Genomic DNA, 27,975 nt, shown 5'->3' with positions numbered 1-27,975 from the left:
AGAGGGTCATAAAAATAATAAAACATTATTTTTATGAGACATTTTAAATTCTGATATTTCTTTTAGTTGTTTTATGATTCATATATCACATTACAAAATGAAGTTTGTAATTTTTGAACTAACAATGGATGCCACTGTACTTTTGGTAAGATGGTGAAAAAATACATGAATATAAATATTATTATAAATGATTTAGTGCTTTGAGACTTATTTTTTGAAATTACTTCATTCATATCAGTTAGTCATCGATACTGTATCGAATTCTCTTGCGATTTCGTGAATTGAATAATATTCTTGAATACCTTGGACACTATACGATTTTTTTTATGATTACTTTATAAAAATTCTATTTCATAGATAAATAATAATTTGTTTTTTTTTTTTCTGTTACTACATAAGGATAGATTATATTATAAAATTTGATAAATCAATTATAAATAAAAAAATGTTGTCACACTTGTTTTGTTGTTCAAACATAGTTTTATCCGTTCATTTCTAAATAAATATTGATACATTATTTTTTTCTTTTGTTTTATTGATGTAAACTATCAATATTATTACTTATTATTGCTTTATACACCATTGAAAACACACAAAAAAAGTTTAAAATTTTTAAAACATGTGTAGAATTAGTTATTTAAAAAAAACTAAATCGACGATTTTTTGTCAAAAAACGCTTGGAAGTTTTCGCATATGCTAGGCTAAATCAGCTGGGAGTAAAAGAGTTAAACATTTTAATATAAAAGGGTTAACAGCAAAGGAAATAAAAAATGAGTTGGATTTAGTTCACGGCATATCTGCTCCTTCACTTGCAACTATTTATAACTGGTTAAATGAATTTAAACGTGGTCGTACATCAACAAAGGATGAACCACGCTCAGGACGTCCTGTAGAGGTGACTACACCAGAAATGATCAATAAAATCCATGATATGGTGTTAAGTGACCGAAGATTAAAGTTGAGTGAGATAATTGAGGTTACAGGGATCTCAAAAGGTAGCGTCATTTCTATTTTACATGACAAATTGGGCATGAAAAAAATTTCTGCAAGATGGGTGCCGCGTTTGCTCACAGTCGACAATAAACGCAATAGGGTGGTGGCCTCTAAAGCCCTGTTGTCGCTCATGCAACGCAATCCGGATGAATTTTTTCGTCGCTTTGTGACTGTAGATGAAACATGGATACATCACTATACTCCCGAGACGAAAGAACAGTCAAAGCAGTGGATTGCGAAAGGCGAACCATGTCCAAAGAAGGCGAAAACCGTAAAATCAGCTGGTAAGGTTATGGCTACTGTATTTTGGGATGCACGTGGAATTATTTTCGTTGACTATTTGGAAAAAGGAAAAACAATAACAGGGGATTATTATGCATCTTTATTGGACCAGCTAAAAAACAAAATTGAAGAAAAACGGCCTCATTTAAACAGGAAAAAAATCCTCTTTCATCAGGACAATGCCCGTGTTCACACATGTTTACGATCAATGGCTAAAATTGAAGAATTGAAGTTCGAATTGGTCGACCACCCACCGTATTCGCCAGATTTAGCCCCCAGTGACTTTTTCCTTTTCCCAAACTTAAAAAAATGGCTAAGTGGACAACGTTTTTTTTCAAATGAAGAAGTCATCGATCGGACAAATGCTTATTTTGAGGACCTTCCGAAAACTTATTTTTCTGACGGTTAAAAAAAATTGAGAAACGTCTAACCAAGTGTATTGAGCTCCGAGGAGATTATGTTGAGAAATAAAAAAAAAATACAAAAATAAAAACTGTTTTAATGCTTTTTTCTAAGGAATTATTGACCCACCCTCGTAATAGTAAAGCATACAAAAATTTACGAAACCACATAAATATAACGAGTATCCTATGCAATATTGTATTCATCGATAGGAATTGGGGCATTAATTATCGACGATTCGATTAGGCACGTCACCGCTGTTATTGTCTCATGACAAACAATGTTTTTTGAAGTTTTTTTGGCCTCGCGTCGCGCGAATGGTGTCCTTTTTGAAATTTCCGTCACTGATTTTCACTAAAATGCCAAGAATATTGACTTTTCCGACTTGATATTGACGTTACGGCGTAAGTATATTCATTTGGCGTGTCACCCATCATTTAAATGCGCCCGAATCACTTCGATCCGAAATTGATTTCATTTCTTGCAATCTCCCGAATAAGATGATATATAATAATGACTTTCTAGGTGGTGGGGTTTAGCCATTAATTATTAAATATACATACCTACCTACTTTCTCATATACATTATGTACCAAGATACTTATAATAATATGATTTTATTATTGAGGAAATGAGTAATTTTTCAGAATAAATAATATGATTATTTGAGTCGTTACTTAATAACGTCTAAAAAGCCTGCTTAAAAATATTAACATAATTAATAATTATTATAGACTTTTTAGTTTTGAACAACGACGTACAGCGAGCGTTTTTACTCACATAGGGGTTATTTGATTCGCTCCCCAGTATGCGTAATCTAACGCTACTGCATTCGCATCTTTTTTAGAACGAGATTTGAACAGGATGGAACTGAGTCATCCCCGTCAGGGAAAAATCGACACCATAGATTTCTTAATTTGTACATAGGTGTCACCACGAAATAGGGCGTATTTAATTTAATTAGTTATTTTAATACCGTGTAATCATCATTATGTTATTACATAATTTACAATCATTGCTTTATTTATTAATATAATCTCCTATATATTATTATCCTAAGAGATTTTGGAAAACGCACCATATTTTTTATTTAAATACCATTTTGTTGATTATTAAATGAATTCACTTCAATTTTTGGAGTCCCGAATCTACTTCAATTTGAATCCGGCACAATCTGATAAAACTCGACACAATCACAGATAATATCATTTTTAAATCGCGTTTTATATCCGTCACCATACATTTTCGCATCTTGCCTTTCGTCTACCGCAAATCGATTATAATGTCGGTTAATTCTTTCTATATAATCGAAATTTCAGAAATCTAAATTAATATTCCACAAAACTATTCAAATCTGTAAGCGGGACATTGGCGTTCTACCAGTTTTGACAAGAAATAAATGAATATTTCCTCACTAATTAATACGAAAATATAATCTAAAACCATGTCACTGCTTTTTATCTGTCAAACTAATAGACTAATAATTGTCTTTTGTTTTCTTTCGCGAGCCACCTAAAACAAGTTCATTTGACGTGTCAGAATTCAAATTTAGAATTTGCAGGAATAATCGAAAAAATGTGACATTTCTATTAGCACCCATAAATAATCAATTTCAATCAAGACATTTATTGTAAGATGAACATAATTTTAATACTTCTATCAATAAATTGAATAATTTCAGACTTAATAAATAAGAAACTACATTATATAGGAACATATTACGCTCTTCTCAATATTATAGTAAGTCGACAGTGATCTGACAATAGTATCTATCTGCAGTTTTGGCGAATTCTAGGTTATTGGTGTATTTTGAACAAAATGGTGACGGATCGAATGGAAATATTATTGTTCTACGAAAAAATCCTAAAATGCTCAAATTTGACGTGGAAAATGGTGTCTATCTGCATCGAAGTGTCTAGAAACTAAAAAGAAATATTATCTATCTGCTTGATTTATTTTATTATGACATTGCAATTTCCATACATCTTTAAATTACTGTTTTAGTACTAATATTAAATCATTTCACTTGAAAAATAAAAATAATACTGATACCGACAAAAACAGTTTTTTGAACCCCCTGAAAATTGACTATAAATATCAGATAGATAATATTGTCAGATGAACGTCGAAGTATCACATACTTTCATATAAAATAGGTTGGTAGTTATCGTGATTCAGTAATAATTGTATTATTTTTACATTTAGACAGGTAAATGAAATTGATGTGACGTTTAATACAAGTAGGTAATTAAAAATTTTATATATGTTATAATAATAATTATTGTATATAAGATTGCAGTAACCTTTCTTCTTCTTTTCTACCATTAGTAACTATTAATACCTACTCAATAAAAATAACATTCTTATAATGCTTCTTATTATGCATGTTTGCTATTTTATCATTCATCACTTATAAGTGAAATATATTATACTTATAGTGAAATATAGTCAATTATGACATTTTTATTACACAATTAGGTACAATATGTAAGTAGATACCTGCTACTTTTTCCACTTTTGTACATGATAAAAATAATACTTTTTTTATTTCCCCACCTTGATAATTTGTTAAATAATAAATTTAGCATGTTGGAATTTATTCATTAGTATATCAAGTACTTTAAAGAATTTTAAAATAAAATACCATTTTTGTTCCTAAACAAAGCATATGGATACACCGCTTCAGGGTGGTAATTACGAGTATCTTAAAAGACATTATGAGAAATAGTTTTTACATTTTTTCAATCTAATGGAATCTTCCCCCATTGAATAAATAAAACGTATTATAACGCAATAATCTAAATGTATGAAAAATTAGACTATCCTGTAGTGGCGATGGGTGGAGGTAGGGTGGATCCACCATAGATAGTACAGACTAAACTTTGTCAGCTATACGTATTTGTTTACATTGAACTAAGACTACAATTTACAGATGGTGTTGGTTAGTTTTTAAAATTCAAATTAACCCTGGGAAAACCAAGCCATAATACATATCTGTCCATAAAATATTTAAAATCATGCTATTAAATCATACATCATGTTGTTGGATATTTAATAGATAGAATAATATTTTAACTACTATTGTTTGGTTTAGGTAGGATTTAATGAATTATAAAAAACTAACCAATAACATGACGTATAATGTATGTTCTTAGTTCAACGAAAACAAATAAGAATGAATGAAAAAGTGCAATATATAAACATTATATATTCTATTAAAATGTCAGTGGTAGCAGTCGCCGATTGCCAGCTGTTCTGCTAGGCCTATCAGTCTGAAGTGGTGTCAGACTATATTGTGAAGGCCAGACTCCAGAATAGACTACGCATATGACCCCAAATTTATATTGGCAGTGACGACTTGCAAATCGTAAAACTGACAAATCGGCAAAATGTCAAACTGTCTGAGGTGAATGAAAATCCATCCCGAAGGGAAAACTATAGCATACTTCACAATTATATTAATATCCAACACCGCCAAGCCGTCTGCAAGACCTAGCGAGACAGACTGGCGACCGCCAGCTGGCTCAGCTAGTAATAATAAATATCTCCATAAAATTGTGACGGGTTTAGATGGGTAAAATAAATTGAATAGTTCATTTAATCATGTAATTAAGTAGGTATCTTATGACAATGATAGAAATATCGTACGTGTATTTTTGATATTATAATGATGTAAGGTAGTCCCTACGAACCCTTAACCTAGAGCCGCCCCTGGGCAGCACGTGGCATGATGGTAATGCATTCAGACCATTATACAACTTTTGGGAATAGATTTTGTTGAAACGGCAAATTTTTATGTTATTTATTACAGAATTATGGTATTCCCTATAATTACCAGTCACAAAAAATACTTCCAAGTGTTTCCCCATATAAAAAAGGTCAAGAATTAATGTATTACACTCTTTCACAAGTAATTCTATGTAGCGCCAAAACCAAAAAGTAATTATTCATAAGGATATTTAAAGTAACATGATGAAATTAGGCCGAGACGTAGGGAAGTGGCGCGGCTTAAGTGCCCACACCGACTCTCTGAAGATAAGTCCTAAGCGATTCTTCTGATACATAAACACCGACTATTTAATATAATCTTGTTAGTGGAATATAAATGTTTACTTTGTGGTTTGTGGATGTCTATTCCAGCCAATGGAGAATGGCAGTGGTGTCAGATGGGTTCACGGCTTTCCTGACGATATAGGATCATCACACAGGAATCTATCCGAACGGACGCCTATGGGCTACCGTAGCATCAGGGGAACACACGGAGAACGTCACAATTATTCTCGTAAGTAGCTATCATTTTATAATCGCCTTCTTCCAGTGTGTATCAGAGTAGTTGGGTCACTGTGTCATCATTCATTTTCATTTACTCAACAACATACTCAAAGAAACGTCACCGGTTGGTGATTGAAGTCACAAACTTGACAGTGACTGATGTTTTACACACAGTGTTACTCTTCAATGATTGAAATCACAAAGTGCCAAAGCTAGAACATTCTGCGGGAATATTCTGACAGCCTGTAATTATTCAGGCAGCTTGGTGTTTAATAATTTCTAAATCTTCTGAACAATTTAAAAGATATCACTTTTAGTTTTATTATGGAGAGTTTAAGAGTAGAGTCAAGAATATCACTGTCAGATCAAGAATAAATGTGTAGAAGACGCTTTCCTAATTCTATAGAAAACAAAAGAATTGTTTTAAGATTTGTATGAAATTAATCTGGTTTATTGCGTTGATTTACCATATAAGATTCGAACAAGTTTGAAGTGTAGACAATTTCTGACAATTCGTATTCGTAAGGCAACGGGGGCCATTCATTGATTAAACTATTTGTACTAGGTGGCATTCACCCAATGTGATTTTATATTGCTACGATGTAGGTGAAGATGGACTCTGTACGATTTTCGTTTATAAAACCGTCACTATGAGCATAGTAAAAAAAATCAAATGTCATTGATTTATTGGTATCTTTATATTTTAACACTTTACAAATGGCTAATTTGCACTTTAATGGTCATTATTATATATTTCATTTATAAAATCGGCCATTTTGAAATCTATATCAATGCATGCGCGCTGAACTGACTATAATAGTTTACTTCTTTATTTTCTGTTGCGTGTGGAGGCCATACGTTTTGTTTTTCTTTTCAATGCATATTTGATCGAGAGTTGGGTTGGGCAAATGGTTCGTAACAAGGCCCACTATAGTCAGGCAGTGACACGAAGCTGTAAGCTTCGATGGCAGTGCTAGTTATTGGTCATACTTGGAATACAATTAATTTGAACATGCATTCAAAAATCTTCATGTATTCCGAACAGGTTACCGCTTTTCATTCGAAGATAGTCAATAACCAGCACTACCTTCGTAATTCAATGCCACATCCTAAAATGAACGTAGTTATGCAGAATGTAGCCAGTCCACAATAATGTCGAGCTGAGATAATGGCACTTTATCAACAACATGATGATTAAAAATGTATGTAAAATGCAAAATGTAAAATTGTAAATAGTATTTTATTTCAAGAATAATTTTTTTTGCGGCTTGGCTATTTTCAGCAGAACATAGAGAAAACTTTCTCGCATCTGATCTATATCATATCTCATTTTTTATTTTTTTGTGGACTGGCTACTTTCTGCATAACTATGTCCAAATATAGTCAGGGTTGGATCGATAACCATAACTTTTTCTTTAAAGTATGCGTTTGTATGAAAAATAATGAAGTAACTTTAATTTAAAGGCGCTTTAGATAATACTATTCAGTTAGTCAAGTGATTCCCAATGTTGTAATAATCTTTATCATAATAAGGTTTACTATTTTTATTTTATCCATCAGGTAACACAATGCACCACAGCCAAATCGGATGTTCGTTTCCCCCCTCACATTCCCAGTCCCCCTCTCCTGTACCGTCCCACTCCCCTCAATCACACAACTCTGTCACGCCTTCCCCCTCCCCTAGCCCCACTATGATGGACCCCGCCCTCTGGAATACCTCCGAACGCAGCTCCAGTGATCACAGGTATTTATTTCGGGTGATACTATCATCCACCTATCGAACACCAACCAATTAGGTCGATGCTCTGGATGATGTGGGACTGGCAATCCGCCACTACTCTACAGTGTTAATTATAGATCTTGTGTAAAACCTCTTTTATTTAAGATCACTTGTAGCAAACATCACAGTGTTTTTTGAGATTTCTTTGTCAGGGCTGTACTGAGATAAAAATGTCTTGCATTTATGTTATATACCGCTGGACAAATGCTGTCATACAGTGGTACCCAAGGGGCAGTAAACGACCACAGGGACGTCATAAAACCCGCAGGATATACAAATTCATATAGTTCCCTGAATGTATATGACAGTGAAAAACTAGGGACTGAGAATAATCGAGGGAGCTAGGGGAGACCTTCATCCACCAATGAATCGTATTTATTTTAGTGATCGAATACCAAAAAGGCCGCCATTTTTCAATGCACCGATATGCAGAATATTAATTTTTACCACACTGAAAACAGTATAAAAAGTTCATATGAATCCAGAGTAGTTGTTCGAAATCTTTGGTAAATCTATTTTCATTTTGTAATATTTAAATTTAAATGAAATGTTATTTTCAACAGCGACGGCCGATCGGGGTCGCCTCCGGGATCTCCGCCGTATGTGGATATCACCGTGACCAACCTAGAACATTCGGCTGATCCCACAGCTGTCAGAAATATGCTACATCGAATCTTCAGTGTGCATGTGCCGGTGAGAAAATTATCCAATAATAATAATAATAAATTACATTTCTCAACATCATGCAGTCAAATATGAGGCCTCCGACATAGTAGCATTTTAGGACCGCCACACTTAGGTCTGGATTTAGATTTTTCAGGCTCCTGGGCCACAGGCATCAGCTCTCTTAAAAGAAATGTTACAATTCAAACATTTGCTATGCATACAACAGTTAGAGAGATTGAATTATGTATCAATCTGCAGGTAGTAGAAGTGAGTGTTCGAGGTACAGCAGATTCTTTGGCAGCACGGGTGCGTGTCCGAGGCGTAGGTGCCGCTCAACTGGCGGTGGCCAGCCTGCACAGACGCCGAGTCGCTGGCCGCAGATTAGTCCTCTCACTCACCCCTCCTCCACCTGCGACCCCTTTGCCGCTCTTAAGAAGACAGGTTGCTTCACTGTTACAGGTATTATTGCACAAATATTGGCTCTTTAATTCCATTATTTTGTACTGAAAATAGATGTCAGTCAGTTGCTCAACCTATTAGCTCTATGCTCTGATTCAAACAGACATTGAAAACATGGGAATTAGCCAGACGTGGCATTGACTTCGACAGCACACTTATTGCATATCACTGGATTAGAGGCAATCCATGGATTGAAACCGCATATGGGTTTGAACCGTGGGCAATCCTAAATGTTTGATTTATGTTCATGGAAATAATATATTTTCACTAAGTATATTACAGTAGAACCTCATTAATACGAATTCCATGGGACCGAAAATCGAATTACGAATTACGAAATGTATGGGGGGAAATATTAAAATTTTGAAAAAAAAAATTTTTGGATTTTCATTAATTTCGTTTCCGATCATAGATGTGCCTACCAAATTTCTGATACAATTCTTTCAAATTAAAATCTGAAAATACCATCAATTGAATAAAATCCATAAATTGAAGTTACCAAGTAGCTAGAATTATAGAAAAATAAAAAATATATTTTATTTTTCCAATTTGTCAACACAATTATTTGGCATTGGTTCTCTAGTAAAACTATGTGAAAATCCAATAAACAATCAACAATTAAATACATATGGCCCTGAAACATGTGAGTCACTGTTTTTCCTTTGAGTGGAGTGCAGTTGTGCCTCTGATGACATACCGCTGTGTGTGTCAATAGGTCATAAAATGTCAGAATTTTCAATGACTGGCTCATGAAATAGTGTACTTTAATACGATTTATTGAATATTTTTATATGCCAGGACTGAAATCATTTTGAATTACGAAATTCGGATTAAAGGTATGGTTTTATATGAAAATAATGTTCAAGGGACTTTTTTTACGGCGAATTTCGAATTATCAGTGTTCTTACTAACGAGGTTTTACTGTAGTATGTATACAATATATAAACTGAAACAGTCAGACGCTTATATATGTACTTATATTTCTATGAACGGAAATCATAAGTTAAGTATGGTACACTGTACAAAACCACATATGGATTCCGTCCATGGATGGCCTCTTATTAATCAGGAAATCGTTGGAAAAGATCTGACTTCTAAATTTTAAAAAGAAGTCAAAATCTTCCTCAATTTTTATTATTATTTATCTTTTGTCTGTTCTCCGTGTTCTCCCTCTACCACGATTAAGACTGGGTGTGGTACAGGTCGGTTTGGTACGGGGCGGTTGTGGTTTAGTGGGGCTATTAATTTTAATGTCCCTTAATTAATGATGAAAGGAAAGTATTAATGTTAGCACACAGTGTCAGCAATTTCAATAGCGCTGACGTTAATGCCAGATTGTCATCACATCACGAGAGTCTAAAAAAAACGAGTCACCACACATACTATTGGTAACCTATCCTATGAGGCCCAACCCATCAACACTTAGAAAAAAGCATAGATTAACCTTTTTGATAAAGAGGTTGTATGTCATTGTAATAGAAGGAGTATGTAATATTTATATTATAAAATTGATTCAAAGATTTTTTTACAATCCACGTAATATTTGTGAAATCATCTGTTGTCAGAGTGCACCGGACCAGCAACTGCCGCTGTTCCGTCTGCGAGAGATGTTTGCCCTGCGCCATGGCCGCGCGCTGCCAACTGCTGAAGTGTCACGCCTCCGAGACACCTGCGCCCTTGTGGACAGTCCCAGAGGACGCTCCGTCAGACTACTCAGGGTTCCTCCACCCAACCCACACGATCATCAGGTATGCATACACTTACCAACATAATAATGCATCGGTTAAGCATGTGACAGATGTAGTATTATGTTCAGAATTTAATGTGACAAACATGTCCTATTTGATTTTGTAAATTTCATATTTTTCGCAAGTATGGAAAAAATTTCTCTTGAATTTGCATAGGTGCCGCTAGCTTCGCTTTGATAAAAAAAAAAACAACACTTTATGCAGGCTTTATTGAATATCAATGACTTCCATTTATTTACCTTACACAATTAGAGAACAGCCGCTATGGTTAGACAAAGAAAGTTGTTTGAGGACCCTTTGATCCCTAGAAAGTGTTCACCTAAGTACTCTGGGAATCATATGCTTTGGTGGCTGTTTTCTAAGAGGTTTCAACTCATACTACTTTTCCTTTACTGCAGATATTGCACTGGGATTTCAAATCACAGATAACATGACTAAACTCTCCCTTTCAGCCGAACGGCCTATCACTTATCTATTCCTCCAACCCCTGCTTATGTTCCTTACACTACATACAGAGCTCGCCACGACATGTTGGTTGTAGAATACATGTATACTATCTTCGAATTGTTACAGTGGTGGGGTGAAACTGGCGTGTGTGCACTACACGGAGGCGAAGAAAGCACAGAGGGAAGCTCTGGCGGTGTGGGAATACTTCCCATCTTCGTTGATCTGACTGTATTCTCTCAGCGATTGCACGCCATGCTGTCTGAGCATGGGGGTATTCTACTCGTTAATAGGTGAGTTAACATTAATATTAAAGTACTCTCTCGGTAATCCGCCACCCCAAAAACCAAACAAGTGTCCAATTAGTGAAAGCGGCGGATTATAGTGCATACATACAAAATATGGTAAAAATTAAAACAGGTATTTCGTAAAAATAGTTTTTTTGAGAAATTTGTACTAGCAAAATTTACGGTTTTATTTATAAACAAGTATTTACTAAATTATACATATTTATAAACTAAGTTTATTAACTAAATATTAAACAGTAAATCACTTGACATAACCAGTTGTTCAGTAAGGCATATATTTTTGAATGGCTTAGGATTCCTGGCTTTCCCTATGACCAAAAGCTTCATTTTGCGTGTCTCTGTTGCATTGGAGCACGGCATAATTGTGATGTGGTCCTTGGGCACTTTCCTCCCTGGTACATTACTTTCTTTGCGATGAACGTACGTTTTACGAAGGAGAAGTTTCCAAAATAAACCCATCTCATTTGCGCTGTATACTTGTACGCGGCGGACTACTAAATTTGACAATCGAATACCGGCGAATTATAGAGCTTGATTTTATGCTTTCAACGGCATAGTAAAAATAACGGCAGATTATAGTAGTTGTCGGATAATCAAACGGCGGATTACTCAGAGTGTACTGGACATTGAAAAAATAAACTGACTTTAATCATTTATGTTTGAAAAACAAAAACATTGTTTGCCACAGCATTTAATTTTTAGTACAAACTGACTTTGAAACTAATTGCTTCTCATCTGTTAGCTTCCATTTCATGAAATTGTGTTCATTTACCTTGCAGTCTGCCGCAGTGTTACCAAGCGCAGTTTGGTGAACCTCTCCTGATAGACCCAGTCGGCGGAGTGGCTCTGGAACATGTTGTGTCGTGCGTCAGCGGCTTGGCGCTGCGAGCTCAGCCGCCTCCTCACTCGAGAAAGCTTGTTGTCCTGGCACCGCCTACCGTCGCCCCCCCGCCTGTGCCCACCGATGGTGAGATTCACATTATTAGCTTTAGTCATAAACATCGACTTATTAGTGGACGCAGCATTTGAAGAATAAAAGGACCCTCGTGAGCCATAAGACATCTAGAGACTGCTTGAACAAATTTCATTCTTTCCTATACAGATGAACGTGGGTGCAATAAGGATGCTTATTTCAAATTCGTGTTTGTATCTCTACAATATTGTTTTTTTTATTTTGCTACCGTGTCTGGACGTGCCCTCTTAAATAATACCACATACAACATATACAGTATATTGTGTGGTTGAAAAATGAAATCTACTTACATTACAATTCTCGGGTGTGGTGAAATAGGGTTAAACTTCAACACGTGTTAAAGAATAATATGTTATTTTCAATATTGATGTATCATAATATGCATTAAAATTTGTCACATAAATGCAATGCGCATTCAATATTGGTAGTATTTGAGGACATTCAAGGTCCTCTGTATTTCTTCCGTTTAATAGGTAGCCTCTCATTAAGTCATAAAATTAACCTGCCATCAATCTTGGTCTATGGCGACTGGGTCTTGCATTTCTTATTTGTCTGTTCATATCAGTTTCCATAGTAATCATAGGATTTAATAGTGACCTTTATTATTGTAGGTGTAAGTTCTGGTTTTGGTTCAGCGAGTACGGATGAGGAGGTTCCCGGTTCGTTGGCGTCTCTGCGAGCACTCCTCGCAAGAGAACTTCTCGATCTTCTGCGTAAGGCGCCACGCTGCCAAATGCCATTCACCAGGTATGCTCACATTCACAATCTACCTCTGTGCAGGAAGAAATAGAACTCTTTGCTATATTATGAAATCTGAAAAGATACTATACATGGCGACTCCTCCCTTCCGATTACGTTCCACAGGGCAGAGAGTTACCATGCGTGATTGTAATTCATAAATTTAAATAACAAAGTACACATGGTTGGTAGGTACCCTGCCAAGTATATTTATCTTCACAGCGATTTGATTATTTAATCAATAACACAGTAAATATGACACATTAATTTAAAGTACAGAGTAAACCAGTCTCTCCTCACCCCCCAAAACAATGGTGGAAAGATTTTACATACTAAATTATATTTCTAATACAATTTATTATTACTCATTTATCAGGGTTGTTCCTGTGTTAAAAGACTCTTTACTTTTTCGACAAGACATCTATGGGGATTTTATGAAACTATTATCGAATACAAAACAGTGCAAAATGCAAATTGAACAAAATATATGATTGTCTTTTGTTAAATTAATTTACGATCATAATTGTAGGTACCTCACTAATGCATTATAACATGTATTTAAATCAGGATTTTACGCATTTTATGATTTAATTTTTTATGTAATTGTTTATGTTCATTCATTTATTTTCAGGCTAATTCCAAGTTACCATTTACATTTCGGAAAGCAGTGTCGTGTTGCCGATTACGGATTCACAAAATTGGCTGATCTTCTGGATTCTTTAAGTCACACCATTCAAGTAAGCCTTGTTTACCTCTGATCGTTTTCTATCGACCACGTGGATCAGTTTATTTTCAGTTATGTTGATTAAAAGCCATTGTAGTAACTGACAACGCCGATGATGAATCTGCAAAAGACAGATGATGATATGCATGACAGCAAGACAAGAGTCCAAAACATTTGCTTTGTTAATTGTGAGATTGTCTGAGAAAAAGACAAGCAGGAGTAAGAATCAGTGGAGCAGGCCAAACCTCACCAGTGAAAGAAGTAGAGCTGTAGAGATGTTTATAAATACATGGCCTTCTACAATTTTACTGACTAAACAAGTTTAAAGCTCTCCACTAGTTACGACAGTTTTTTTGAAGCTTGATCATTGAAAAAAGAATCATTTTATTCATTATACGTCTGCTATGCAAAAATGTGTCTTTAAATCAATGCGATTTTACGTATTTCAGTGAAACTTTCTCTATGAATGATATAAATTTATTGTATTGGTTGCAGGTAATGGGCGAAGGCCTGGGCCGCGTCATAACATTGAGTCGTTCCGCTCAGATCCGGAGATTCACTCTGGACTTGCTGAAAGTGTTGCGCGCTCAACCTGATAAGACGCTCATGCTTCATCAACTGCCCGAGTTATATCGCCGTACTCTCGGTGCGTCCATATTCAATTACCCATTTCGTCCCATGAAACTCACTCATAACTTCTTTAGTTGACAGTAACTATGAATCGAAAATTTTACATTTAAATATCCATGCTTTTGTTATTACATCTTAATTAACCATGTTTTGTGAGAATATTGTAACCAAACTAAAACCTTCTAACGGAATACATGAAATTTAAATATATGAAAGTGATGCTGACAAATGTCTACCAAGATTAATAACTAAATTAGCTGTACCTAAGTAATTTAGCATTTTAAAAAATCTCACTAGAACCCGAGCTATTTCATCGGCTATTTTCAAAATTTGTTTGCCACTGGCTTCCTGTAAACCAACAAGAACTATGTTTTAGACATGAATTTTATCTCAGTACATACTGTACGACCCAAAGAAGTTGGACGATCTTTAATATATGACCTAATATTTCCGATACAGCATTTCACGATGAAGTGTGATACGGCGAACTGCATACATACAAATTTCCGGACACGATAAAAATACGATATTGTTAGTAGGTACCTACCTTATTAGTAGACTTTTAACCTTTTCGTCGCGCCAATGGTCGCCCCAATGAATATCATTTGTCGGCAGCGTGATTTTTACGAATCATAAATCATATCATAACTCGTTAAAAACTGTCATTAAAAATCCGAGAAGCAGTAGAACCGATAAATATACATTCCTAATAATTTTACGACATCTAAAAATAAACAAATACGACTTAAATGAGGCGATAGAGCTTGAACAAACATGTCCCATAGTAAAAAAACCATGCATATGTACATACCAGGCGGCCACTGTCGTACTTCAAGTGGCATGGACACTTGCGCCGATGACAAGTTTATTAGGGCACGATACGTGGGAACCCCACTTCAAACACAGAACACATTAATATTTTACAGAGCACATAAAAAATATTACGAAATCACTTTATTTATTATTGAGGGGTTATTTCAAAACACTTAACATAAAATTTTATCGGACAAGAATTTAAAATTTAATAGTTTCATGGTAATCGTAAAAACAGGGCTGAGGGCACAAAGCTACATCACATTCTCGACACATAATATTTGTCATTTTTCTTTTTGTATTTTTAATGGTAGATTGGGAACATACCCGACACCGCCTAAATGCTTTGACTTTTTTCTCAGTTGGGGGAACTTGACGTGGCAAATGTTTTAAAAGTTCGGTTTTTAACATTCTTTTTGGATTATTACTGGAAGAAGGTATATTTAATGATGTTGAAGGTTTTGAGGCACTACTATATTTTTCTATTAATTGACGAATTACTTTAATCTGAAAATCGGCCAAAGAAGTTTTTTTACCCGTTATGACTGTGTAAATAATACTAGCATTTAATAAAAATAAATCAATGATGTGGAAACCAACTTTTTTGTACCACTTAATTGTTTTTCGCATGCACGACAGACTACTCAACATCATGTCAACTTTATCGACAGAGCCCATGTTTTTGTTGTAATCAACAACGCACTTCGGTTTTATAATGGGTAGTCCTGTGGCTCTATTGGTTTTATGTGTGGGCACCATTGAGTCGTCGTGCATGGTAGTTATCATATGTACCTCCCTTTTGTCATGCCATTTCAACACAAGCAAAGGGTGTCGGTTTAAAGATTTTATTTCACCCTTTTTTAATTTTTGAATTTTCGGCATTTGCTTCCGATTGCTGCGAACTGTCCCGCACGCATTTGTTTTTTGTTTAAACAAATGTTCAAATAATTCTGGGCTGCTGTACCAATTGTCGCAAAAAAGTTTATGGCCTTTGCCAAAATAGTCCCTCATCAATGTGGTCACAACAGCCCCAGACACACCCAACTTTTCACTATCGGTAATTTCCGTTCCGTCGCCACAATAAATTATAAAATCTAAAATATATCCAGTTTCAACATCACAAATCACAAATAACTTAATCCCAAACCTATGTCTTTTTGAAGGTATAAACTGCTTAAATATAAATCGTCCTTTAAATACTATAATACTTTCATCATCTATACAGAGGTTTTCATTCGGCAACATCGAGTCTTTGAACAAATTTCTGCAGTGGTCGAGAAGTGTTCTAATTTTGTAAAGTCTATCACCGGCAGGGGTTTCACTGTCAGAGTAGTGAAGCATTTGCAAAATTAGCTCATAACGATCTCTGACCATCGTTTGGCTAAAAATTTTTGCATTTAACAAAGGGTCGGTACTCCAGTGTTCCTCTATTGTAAGACGGCGGTTTCTCGTCATCAATAAGGTAACAGCGTAAAATATGTACAATTCGCTTATGGAAGTATCATACCAGTTATGAATTCGGGCGTTAGGTGTGTGGACTTGTGTGTTGGTCAGATGATCGTGATAGCCGTTGGTAAAGTTCACTATTTTACCCATTATATCTTCATTTAAAAAGTGTGTGAAAAACTCCATTTCACTTGAATTCCCATTCAAGCCGACACTTGGATTAACACCAGTGTTAAAACTGTCAAAGTCATACACAATTGGCACAAATGGTCCCGCGGTCCACGGTTGACGTGGAGCCTCTGGTGCTTCATGTCCAGAGGTTGAAGTGGAAGCCTCTCCCACATTATGGTCAACATCAGAAGGGTCGTCAATATTGTGTGGTTCTGCCAGCCCTGTTTCTCCTTCATCATCAGTTTCCATTTCATAATCGGAATCCAAGTATTCAATGGATTCTTGGGCTTCCTCATCGGATACACTATCACGCGCAGACATTTTGATCGCAATGTACAAAAATTAACTTTAAATATTTCACTACACAATGTACCTACACGAACTTATTGTCACTATTACAAATGTATATAAAAATATATATGAAGAATCTGTGAACTCGAAATTATATTATTGAAATTTAAAATACTACTTAATCACATTTTACACTAATTTCAATGGGTAAAATGCATGAAATCTCCAATATTATGATTAAAATAATTACACTTAATCACAGAATCGCGTATTCAAAGTAATTTTATAAAAGCCGAAACTGAATGGTATCGATAACCGTACGAAACCAGACACACACTGTTGAAATAGTATCACCGCACTATTCCAAACAAAGCCGGAGTCGGAAATGATATCACGCGCCTGCGCATATTACGCAACCAACTAGCGGAGATATTTGAATCGACAAAACTGATTATTTGTATTTTGAAGGAAGTCGATATGGGTCGAGTCTTTGCTATATTACGAACTATTTCATAATGTTTGGATGACAGAAATCAACAGATGTCAGTAGAATAATAATGAAGCATGTTCGTAAAACAAATTTCGTCTCTGTTGCTTACCAAATAACGAAAATACAGCAGTAGAAACTTACTGTCACCTCTAGGCGACGCTCGCGGCTCACGTATACGGCGATCACCGGCATCTCTACATGACGCGCGCGAGGAATAGGTTAATAGACTCATCGCGATTCTCAAAATTAACACACTTAATAATGAGGTGTAGCGTGGGCAGAAAAGTGTGCTCTTAGAAATCAGTAAATTACAAAAACTTTAATGTGAAATCTTTACGGTGATAGGCTTGGAGAACTAGATCCCCTCCTCTCGCGTTTCAGTACTTACAATACTTTGAAATCGAAAACCATAGACAGGATACGACACGAGCGCCGCCGCCAGGTCTCACGTTAAAGATTTTGCAGTCTAATCAGTCTTATTTCTTCATTGTGTATCTGTCATTTTTTTCCCTTCTGTATTTCACACGGATGAATTCATAGGCAATCAAAGCTTTCACTGTGTGGTCATGATATGTTACTCACTGTGAATATAGTTTCATAATCGGTCCGTTTCCAGCCCGCGAATTTGATGCCGTGGAATACGGAGCGTGTCGAGCTGAGGATCTAGTGGGAGGCGTCGCCAAGAATTGCGTGGCTTTAGGTCCAGAGGAAGGTCGCATCAGCTTGCCTAGGCACAGGCAGACACCCAAGGAGGAGTCTCGTATACGACAATTTGCTTTACAGGTTTGATTTAATTTGCTTCTATTAATTATATGCTTACAGATATTTCATTAATAAAACATAAATTGATTACCGAGTCACTCACCATAATTATTATATTGTGTTCATCCAAGATTTTTATTTAATACTACAACAGATCATGAGGCCCAATTACAGTAGTGGAGTAGTAGCTGTCAAACAATCACAAAAACACTCAGACTTTGAGAAAACTACATAGATATGTATTGTGACTCGAACATGTAGTCCCCATATATGATTCCAATGCCTTACGCAATGGACCATGAAAATGCATAACATCTTAAAGAAAACCTTCTTCTATATAGACAGAGCATGAGAGTAGGAAAGTGAAGCTGAAAATGGATTATTATGGTTAATAATAAATTAACTGTAAGTCATTTCGTATTGCGGATTCATTTGTAGCAAACATCCCACTGCTGCAAAACGGTCTTGCATTACTATTACAGGTGCAAAACTAAAGATGTGTTAAATAACATTTTTTTTTCAAAATCACATTTAGAATTATAAGCATTACAATAATATGCTAAACTGGTTTCGTCTCTGTACAATTTATTATTTTTAAGGTATCGGGTTACGCTGGTAAAAATCATCTTATCTCAATGTTTGACACTGACTCAGAATAGTCTTTTTGGAATTCACCTCCCCAATTGATCTGAATTTGTTGCCAATTCCGAGTTTCCTTCATCCAAATACCAAGTATCCACCCACAGCTGTTGGACCTCCGTACTTTTAACCGACATACTATTTTATCAATGACGATTTCCTTTACGAAGCTTTTTGTATTGACAGATAATGTGATCGAAGAACTGAAAGAATCTTATACTTGACAAAAGCATGTACCGCGGCTAAATCTGTTGATGGTTTAAATGTACCATTGAGATGTTTCGAATTTTCAGGCTATCGAGTTGCTTCGACATGCCCCTAACTGTCGGCTGGAACTATCAAAGTTTGTACCTGCATACCACACGCACTTTGGACGTCAGTTGAGAGTCGCCTACTATGGTCTGCCGAAAGTTCAAGATCTATTCTACGCCATACCAGATACTATTGAGGTAAGGAAATAATCGATGACCTTAAAACTATCATAATATTACGATGAACTGCCCTCATCTATGACGATGACATATTTATGATGGATTAAATTATTAATTGGCTCTACAATCCAATCTTGGCCGCCTCACGAAGAGGTTTCTGGATATTATTTTTTATGAGAAATGGATGTTAGCCACTTGCTCAACCCATTAGGTCCATGCTCTGGATTCAATCACACATTGAAAAGGATGCGGCGCGATGGGTTATCATTCTAAATGTATCCTAATCTCTCTTCAATATATACTGTGATCATAATCCTGCCTATTGATTCAATGAGCAACGGTTACTCTTAGTTCAACATCTCCCTATTTTCTGACATATCAGTCCACTTACATAATATATGATTTGTGTTTTGATAATTTGTTTTTATTTAATATTCTACGTGTCCATTTTATATCATAATAAACTTACCCTTAAAATATAATACTTGGGTATGTAGGTAAAACTTTAGGTACCTTGTATTATGTTTACTTCAAAATATATCTGATTCTAGATAAATAGTTGTTTGACGATAACGCAAAAGCGGCGACCAACAAAGGCATATTTAAATGCAATTATTTCATAAACTAAATTGACAACACCCATGTATTTTTTTACATTCCTCTTTGGAAACCTACCATATGGAAGCTATTTTCAATGGTTTCAGATCAATCGCATCATTAATATAAAGGTTTTCTTGGAAGAATGTTTTATGGGGTTCTCAGGTTTGGAGTACCAAACCGCCCCCAAATTTTAATAGAATATATGAGGCATTTAAGGCGATGTCTTTGGCCTAAATAACACATATAATGTGACTTTTACGCCATCTTTTTATATTTAAAGGCATCTACCATGAATTTCTAAAAATCTGTTACTAAAAACTTTGGTCAATTCTAACCAGATGGCAGTAAGTTACCATAATAAGTTGCAAGTATTATTAAATTGCCAGATGAAAAAAATCGCTAGACAAAAATTCATTTACATATTATAAGAATATAGTAATATATTCTACTATAATATTATTATATATATATACCTATTCAAATAATTATATTTTTTTTTAAATAAGTACAATATTTTATTATATCGTATTGACATTTTTATGATTTAAAAGAAAAGTTTTAAATCAATTTATACTTGCCAACTTCTTTTTTCATTTTGAATAGAAATTTAGAATACAAAAGGCCAATATAGGGCCAAAGGAATGAAAATATGGAAGAGAAGTATTAGTCTATTGACAAATTTTTTATTTTTATTTTATAAAGTAAAATATACTATATGCACATACCAGGTCACACTGCAGATGAATATTACCTACTCTATAAACTTAGGGAAGGTAAAGAAAACAACTTGTTCATAGGAGTGGTCTATTTTAATAGAACATTACACAATAAAAATAATACAAAAACCTTATAAATAGGATAATTAAATATATTTACACTTAAAATTAGTTAAAATTATGAAATAAAACCCTAAATATGTACTTTAAAATTGCTTTGAGCTGCATCCTATACTGTGTGATACAGCTCAAAGCAAAATTTTGTGCACACGTATATATTGCATTTTATGCAAATATACCTGGTGCGGGACTTGCATCCAGGGTATCTGCACACGGATGCTGAATGGTGGCCAACGCTGTCCAAACATACCTCAGCGATCGGTTGGGGGACAACCGTTCTCCTGCGAGCTGGTGGCTCTGTGTCTACCTGCGATGTCGACATGTTTCTTGGCCGACCTCGTGCTGGCAGTGTTAAAATGTTGGCTACCCGATCTTCATACCGAATAATAGCTTTCGCTAATCTGATTCAGTACGACAACAGTCCCATAATATCCTTTCGGGGTACATTTTCTAGTTTACAATTCCGCATATACATTAGCCAACAGTTTACCACCGCCAAGTCCACAAAGTGGTTAAAAACCCTCACAGGCCATTTGCATGTCTTCATCGCAGTCCTGTAATAAGTAATTATCCGATCGCAAAGATCAATGCCACCCATCGACATATTGTAGTGCTTTACAATGGCCGGCTGAGTGGCACTGATCTTCCTCTTTACTTCCTTCGACCATCGCATGCAGGTACCAACAGGAGTACTGCCGACCGCAGTGGAAAATAATAACACGGATTTATTTTCTTTCCACTTGACTACACAGACTTTGTCATCCTACCGAACCTTCTCATCCCAATCTCCCCTCTGCATTGCCTTATCGTTTTTTTAATTTCTTAATCACATCGCCGAGTCTATTACTTCTGACAGTTCCAGTTAAGAACATTTTGTCGTGAAGTAACGAATCGGCGAGCTTCAAACTAGTGAAAAAACGATCAGTATAGACAATGCAGGAGGATTGGGGAGAGTCCGGCAGAGTAACTTGACCACACTTGCGCCCAGACCGAACTGCTTCATATCTCCATCTGATACCGTTCCCTTCCCTACATATATGTGAAAATCTATCACTAATCCATCTCTGGCCGCGAGAACAAAATTTTTAAGGCCTACAGGATTTGGCTTGTTAAGCACAAATTGCCTGTGTCTACAGCGGCCAGTGAACGGCATCATTTGCTCATCGATGGAGTTATGAGCAGGTCTGGGCAAAGTATGGCATTTTTTTAGAACCTCACTTAAAAAGGGACTAATCTTCCAAAGTTTATCTGTGCAGCCCGTGCGGTCAGCAGTGTTATCTGCAAAATGAAAGTGATTCCGCAGTTCGAAGTACCCGTCTCTGGGCATTGCTTGATTAATGATTGGAATGCTTAGATCATAACACCAGTACATTCGAGTCTGCGGAAACCTTAATGTACCCATCATAATTTTGATGCCGGTGAATACGAATTTCGAATTCGTATTCACCGACCACAAGTCCCTTTTTTGTGCTGAATATAAATTTGTCTGCTCAGCTATTTTTTCGAAGAGAGTGAGGTTGAAGTATTCGAAAAAGGAGCTGAGGACATTGTCAGCAACATGCCCTCTCACCAACAAATCTTCCTCCAATTCCGGACCAGCATTCGGCATACTGAAACAATAGGAAAAAAATATTATTACATTATCCATATTTCCTCATTAATTCAAGTATTTAGCAGTAAAAATACAAATAATGATGGGCAATAATATGTCAACTCCTCATTCGAGACAATCGCTACATCATGTGTACAAGATGTAATGAATTCTTGTTTTTATGCCAAAGCATGTAATGAAAATGAATCTAGTGTATGACCGGATGGTCTATAAAACCAATAAATATATTATTAAGAAAATTGTAAACCTACCATTTTGTGAGCCAGGGAAGAACCCTGGATTGTGATGTCGAAGGTTGTAAATGTCGTCGCTGTTGTCGGACTCGTAACCGTCGCCGACTTCGCAGTCTGTCGTCCAATATTTCGTCGAGTTCATCAGTATTAAAAGATTTATCCATATGTAAACAAAAAAACATAACCTAATTACATTCATATACTCGTGTCAAACTTATCAGTTTATCACTGTAGATAACGTTTTCAATTTACGATTATGTTGTATTAAAAACACGGACACGTGTTTGAAAGCACATAAAATATTTGATTACAATCAATCATTGGTTACATTGTATAAGCATTGTGAATAATTATAATGATGATTATGAGATACATTTTCGAGACAAGTTTCAGTAATTTTGAATGAAATTAAAATTTTATTTTATTAAATTCGGTTCTACAATCATATTATGCGAATGAAAGAAATTCACTATCTATTAGATAATTTACAAAACGTACAAGATGGGCTCGATGACATTTGTCATAAACATAACCTCAAACTAACGTAAAGTATTTATAATTCTACGAAAACGATGAGTCTACGCCTAAAATAATATATATTGATGATAAATGCATGATGGTGATTGAAAATACAGTATATGTAACTCTTTTCAATAATTTTTGAATGTTTGTTTGACAATCAAAACTGCGTGACATAGTTTGTCATTTTGATGTACGATAATAATATTATTTATTATACACTGAAAAGTTTACTTACTTGACAAAAATGTTACTGATGAGTCGATTCCTTCCTGTTTTCAAACAATATACCTAATAATGGCCAAATAAAGAAGAATTGTCATAAACCCGATATTCGATCTTCGATCGAGAGCACGAATGCTACCATATGTTAAAATGCGAGATTTGTTTATTTTGTTGATTATTTTTATCATAAATAATGATAAAAAACAGTTGTAATTTAAGCAAATACTAATTGCAAATAATTCGCAGTTTCAAATTTTGAATATAGGCAGGTTTCTACGTAAATTAAGTTAATATTGTAATTTCAATTATTAAGTTATTTTTATTCATATGGCAATTTCGCCTCAAACTGATAAACTGATTTTTGTCAAAATGCAGAGAAATTTTATTTTGTCTTGTCTATGTGTGAGTTTCATTTTCAACGTCATGTTATGGTTGTGTGTGTATTTTGTATGAAGATATTTTGTTTCCAAATAATTCCACGACGGCAGCACTATACGGCCAAGCGTCGGCTAAGTGTTGTCAGCATGTTGCCAATTCGAGCAATTATTATGGTTTCGATTTCTATCGATTCGTTAATATACAAAAATACAAGATTAAATTTAAATAACTGCCGTAAAAATTAATAAATAATATTTTTAATAGAAACGCTAATCGTTTTTTGCGATAAATTGCGTCTAAACCGAGATATTTCGATTTTAATTGCATGCTTTCTAACCTCTAAATCGATGTTTTTTAAATTTAAAAAAAAAGATATAAGGATATAATAAATTCCAATTTACGTTTAGCGTTTCGCTAGGTAATAGATTTAGGTATATTTTTATCGTAATTTTGATAATAAATCTTATGTCATTCATTCTTACCACCCGATAGAAATGTACCGAATTTGACACGTATTTTTGGTATATAGAACTCCACGATACATCTTAATTTTTTATTTTATTTTTCTCATTACTTTTGAATATATATCGTCACCGTTCAGGCAAAAGTCACCAACCCTGAAAATGGCAGTTTTGAGTTGAGTATGTCACCGGAAGCGTAAAATTATGTTCTTTAAGATGCAAAACTCAACTCGGTACATTAGTTAGTAAAATTTTGCTTAAATCCGAATTATTTGTTTTTCACTAAATGACTTTCGATAAAATCTTAACAAGCAAAAGTCATTATAGGTGAATAGACATTATTGACTCTATAAAAAAAAAATCCTTCGTTATAAATATACAAGCAAAAGTCACTATACTATAGATGGTGAGTTTTACTGATACTTCTTTTGGCTAACATTGTTCAGATTATTAACAAGCAAAAGTCACCAAACCATAATTTGAGCTACCTTGCCTCCTTTAAAACCTTCCAGATGTTTTAATTAGCATCAAAAAGTAAAAGTACCTTAAATAAATTATTAAGAAGACATGAGAAAATAATTTGATGTAGATAAAACCTTCAAAACATTAAAATCTGATTTTTCCTGCATTTTCAAACTTTCAAATTGCGATATCTCAAAACTATGTTTTTAGGGTTGGTGACTTTTGCCTGAACGGTGACGATATCTACCGATTAATAAACTTTTCTAGCTATTTTTCGATAACAACTTTACCTAGAGACATCACCTTAATAGCAAAAACTGATTAGGCCACATGTTATGTCAAAATTCTAAAGAAAACTATGTATGTACATAAATGCTATGTGCATAAAAGGTCATGTATGTCATATTGAATATTTACAGATGTGGACAAATGAAGAAGGAGAAAGAGTGATTGGTCTCCATTATGAAGCGGCTCGAAAGGTTGTTGGACCTCAGATTGCCGCTTTGCCACTTCCCGTATCACTCGCCAGCCTTCCCGATGCATACTTCTCGGTTCACGGAGGCGAGCTATTGCCCGAGGCTTATGGGTGTCAGGATCTCATCACGCTCCTCAGGTGTCTGCCCAATATACAGGTGAGAGCAATAATTTCTACAAACTGTGGTCATTCCTTTATTTCCCTTGTCATTTGTTGAACAGTACAACTGCAACTGTGGCTGACTGCAATTCGATGCGGTAATCATCATTTTACCAGTAATGGAGATACTCGAGTATTGATTGCTGGACTTCATCCATCTTCGTCATTGGGTATGTCAGGAGATGGTTTTGTGTAGGAAACATGTACTTTGGGATTATAACAATACCAAGAATGTTTAATGAAATATCGAAGAAATGAAGGCAGAAATCATACTTTTATTAATACCCACTACTTTGTAATAATATTGAACCATCTGTGAAACTATTTCGTGTTTCGATTCACTTTGCCATATTGTAGATCCAACACATGCAACAAACTCCAGAGATGATCTCCGAAATATTAATGTTGATTTCAACCTGTTTAATAATCCTCTTGAAAAACTGCTTTAATACTTTAAGATATTTTAAGTCTGTGGAAACAAATCTTTCTAGTGTAATAAATAATATAAAAATTAAATAAATTAAAACTACGCCACTGTTGTGTGCATGGGGCGAATCAGATAAGTTTATCACAGTACTGAGTACACCCTCTCTTTCTGACATCATTTGCGGATCGTCTATGTTTACTGAATTTTTAGGATTAGTTTTATTCAGATCGATGGAATCGTCACAATGAGTTTGTTGCCTGAAACAGCTGTCAATATATATGTCAATTGTTATAAAATTGAGAAAAACTTTGTTTTCAAACCATTATAATTGAGTTCTACCATGTAAAATCCAGTTAGTTAAATAACTGACGCGTTCATCATCATCTTCAGGGACGCGACAACCCGGTGTGGGTCTTGGTCTCCTCCAACAGCTCCCTCCACCTGATGCATTATTTGTTGCAATTTACTGTAACATGGAAATATTCCTTATCGTTGATTATGTCAGATGTTTGAGTTTCTCCAAACCTTAGCAGCTAGGATATCTTTATCTGGTATTCAAAAATATATGTTGGAGAATGGGTAGATTAAAACTCATTAAAATTTTAGTACGAGGGTTGTCCAAGAATTAAAGACCTTTATTATTTAAAAAATTAGGAAAATTTGGTTTTTATAAAAAAAGCTTATGAAACTTTAGGTACATATCTTCACTATTTTTCGACATAGTCCCCATTATGATCTATGCACTTGGTGAGTCGTTGCACTGGGTCCTTGATTCCCTTGTCGTAGAAGTCTGCCGCTGGCGTCCTCAAAAATGTTCTCACCTCTTCCTCCACATCCTCGTCAGTCTCGAAGCGTTTTCCAACCAAATGTTGCTTCATATGAAGAAAAAGATGGAAATATCTCGGCGCCAGGTCAAGGCTATGAGAAGGATGACGGAGGACATCCCATTTTAATAAGTACGAAAGGTTCAAAGAGACCTAAGCGCTTTTCACACGATTTTGTTTGTGAGCTTCTGTCAGCATTTTGGGCACCCAACGAGCACACCTTTGGATACCACAATTTTTCCCTTAAAATCGTTTGTATGGTAGACTTACTGACGTCTGGGATCAAAATTACGAACTCACGTACTATCAGATGGCGAACTTCGCGAACTTTATCATTGATTTTCTTCAACAAAACATCACCAATTGAGGACCTCCTTCGTCCCACCTCCTCATCATGAACACTTGAAAACTCAGTACACACCACTTTCTGACATTCCGATGGTTCATCACATTACCATAATTAGATGTGAGACGACGATGGATATCAACAGAGTGGATTCCATCCTAGTTGAGAAACCAAATGATTGAACACACCTTGCAGGCGGCGGGATTCGACAGCGGAGCGTCCATCGCAAACGGACGCAAAGGTCATACTGAAACAGCTCGAAAGCTCAGAAAACAGGCTCACCACTCGTTCTGGAGAGGGAAGTCTACGCTACACCCCAGTGCTGCCATATTTTGAAAAATAACATCTCCGTCGCCAAAAATGAATAAAGGTCTTTAATTCTTCGCCAACAAATAGTGTATTATAAATTCTAATTCCATCCAGTATTAATAGTTTTAATCGATAGTATTATTTTTCTAGTATATTACGTTTATTTTCATTCTGAACTCATTATAATAGTGACTGAGATATTCATGGCGGTTGGCACATGCATAATCTATTACATACTCTGTTTGAATTTAAAACTACAACCATATTATATCTGTACATTGAAATCATTTATTAATTATTGATCCCATTTTTCTTCTTGTTAATGAACAGCTGATCGAAGGATTCGGCGAGGGTGGCGCCATAATAGCTCCGGCTGACACATCCGTCCCGCGACCACCCCCTCAACAACAATCCTTCCAAACCAAAGAAACAGCCAATGAAGCTGTGAACAGTGTGGAGACGTCCAGTGGTTGGGGTGCAGCAGGGCTTGTGGCGTACCGCGTGCTGGTGTCTGACCTGTGCGTGTCCAACGGCGGCTCCAGAATCGAACACTTCTGCAGGGAGTTCAGGGTGTTGTCCGGCCTAGATCCACCCCTCAATGTCCTCACAAGGAATGATTGCATCAAGGTATGTGGATCCAACGTTATA

At 35.5% G+C, this 27,975-nt stretch overlaps 1 protein-coding gene across 1 annotated transcript in view; it reads left to right on the top strand.

Moving 5' to 3' along the window:
• Marf1 (meiosis regulator and mRNA stability factor 1-like protein) overlaps positions 1–27,975 on the top strand; it is a 58,469-nt gene that overhangs the window by 18,076 nt on the left and 12,418 nt on the right. The window contains exons 10-23 of the mRNA XM_085950054.1: positions 5,817–5,958; positions 7,509–7,692; positions 8,292–8,421; positions 8,653–8,853; positions 10,419–10,601; positions 11,175–11,338; positions 12,133–12,320; positions 12,938–13,073; positions 13,696–13,801; positions 14,284–14,434; positions 18,246–18,412; positions 19,324–19,479; positions 25,207–25,419; positions 27,658–27,954. Of these exons, the coding sequence (XP_085806180.1) occupies positions 5,817–5,958; positions 7,509–7,692; positions 8,292–8,421; positions 8,653–8,853; positions 10,419–10,601; positions 11,175–11,338; positions 12,133–12,320; positions 12,938–13,073; positions 13,696–13,801; positions 14,284–14,434; positions 18,246–18,412; positions 19,324–19,479; positions 25,207–25,419; positions 27,658–27,954 (2,418 nt within the window). The remainder of the gene's footprint in view (positions 1–5,816; positions 5,959–7,508; positions 7,693–8,291; positions 8,422–8,652; positions 8,854–10,418; positions 10,602–11,174; positions 11,339–12,132; positions 12,321–12,937; positions 13,074–13,695; positions 13,802–14,283; positions 14,435–18,245; positions 18,413–19,323; positions 19,480–25,206; positions 25,420–27,657; positions 27,955–27,975) is intronic.

This window comes from Rhyacophila brunnea, unplaced genomic scaffold (assembly GCF_057557595.1).
Source record: "Rhyacophila brunnea isolate RB1 unplaced genomic scaffold, BYU_Rbru_1.0 scaffold_22, whole genome shotgun sequence".
In the NCBI taxonomy this organism is placed as follows: Eukaryota; Metazoa; Arthropoda; class Insecta; order Trichoptera; family Rhyacophilidae; genus Rhyacophila; species Rhyacophila brunnea.
This window is presented reverse-complemented; position numbering and strand designations above follow the sequence as displayed.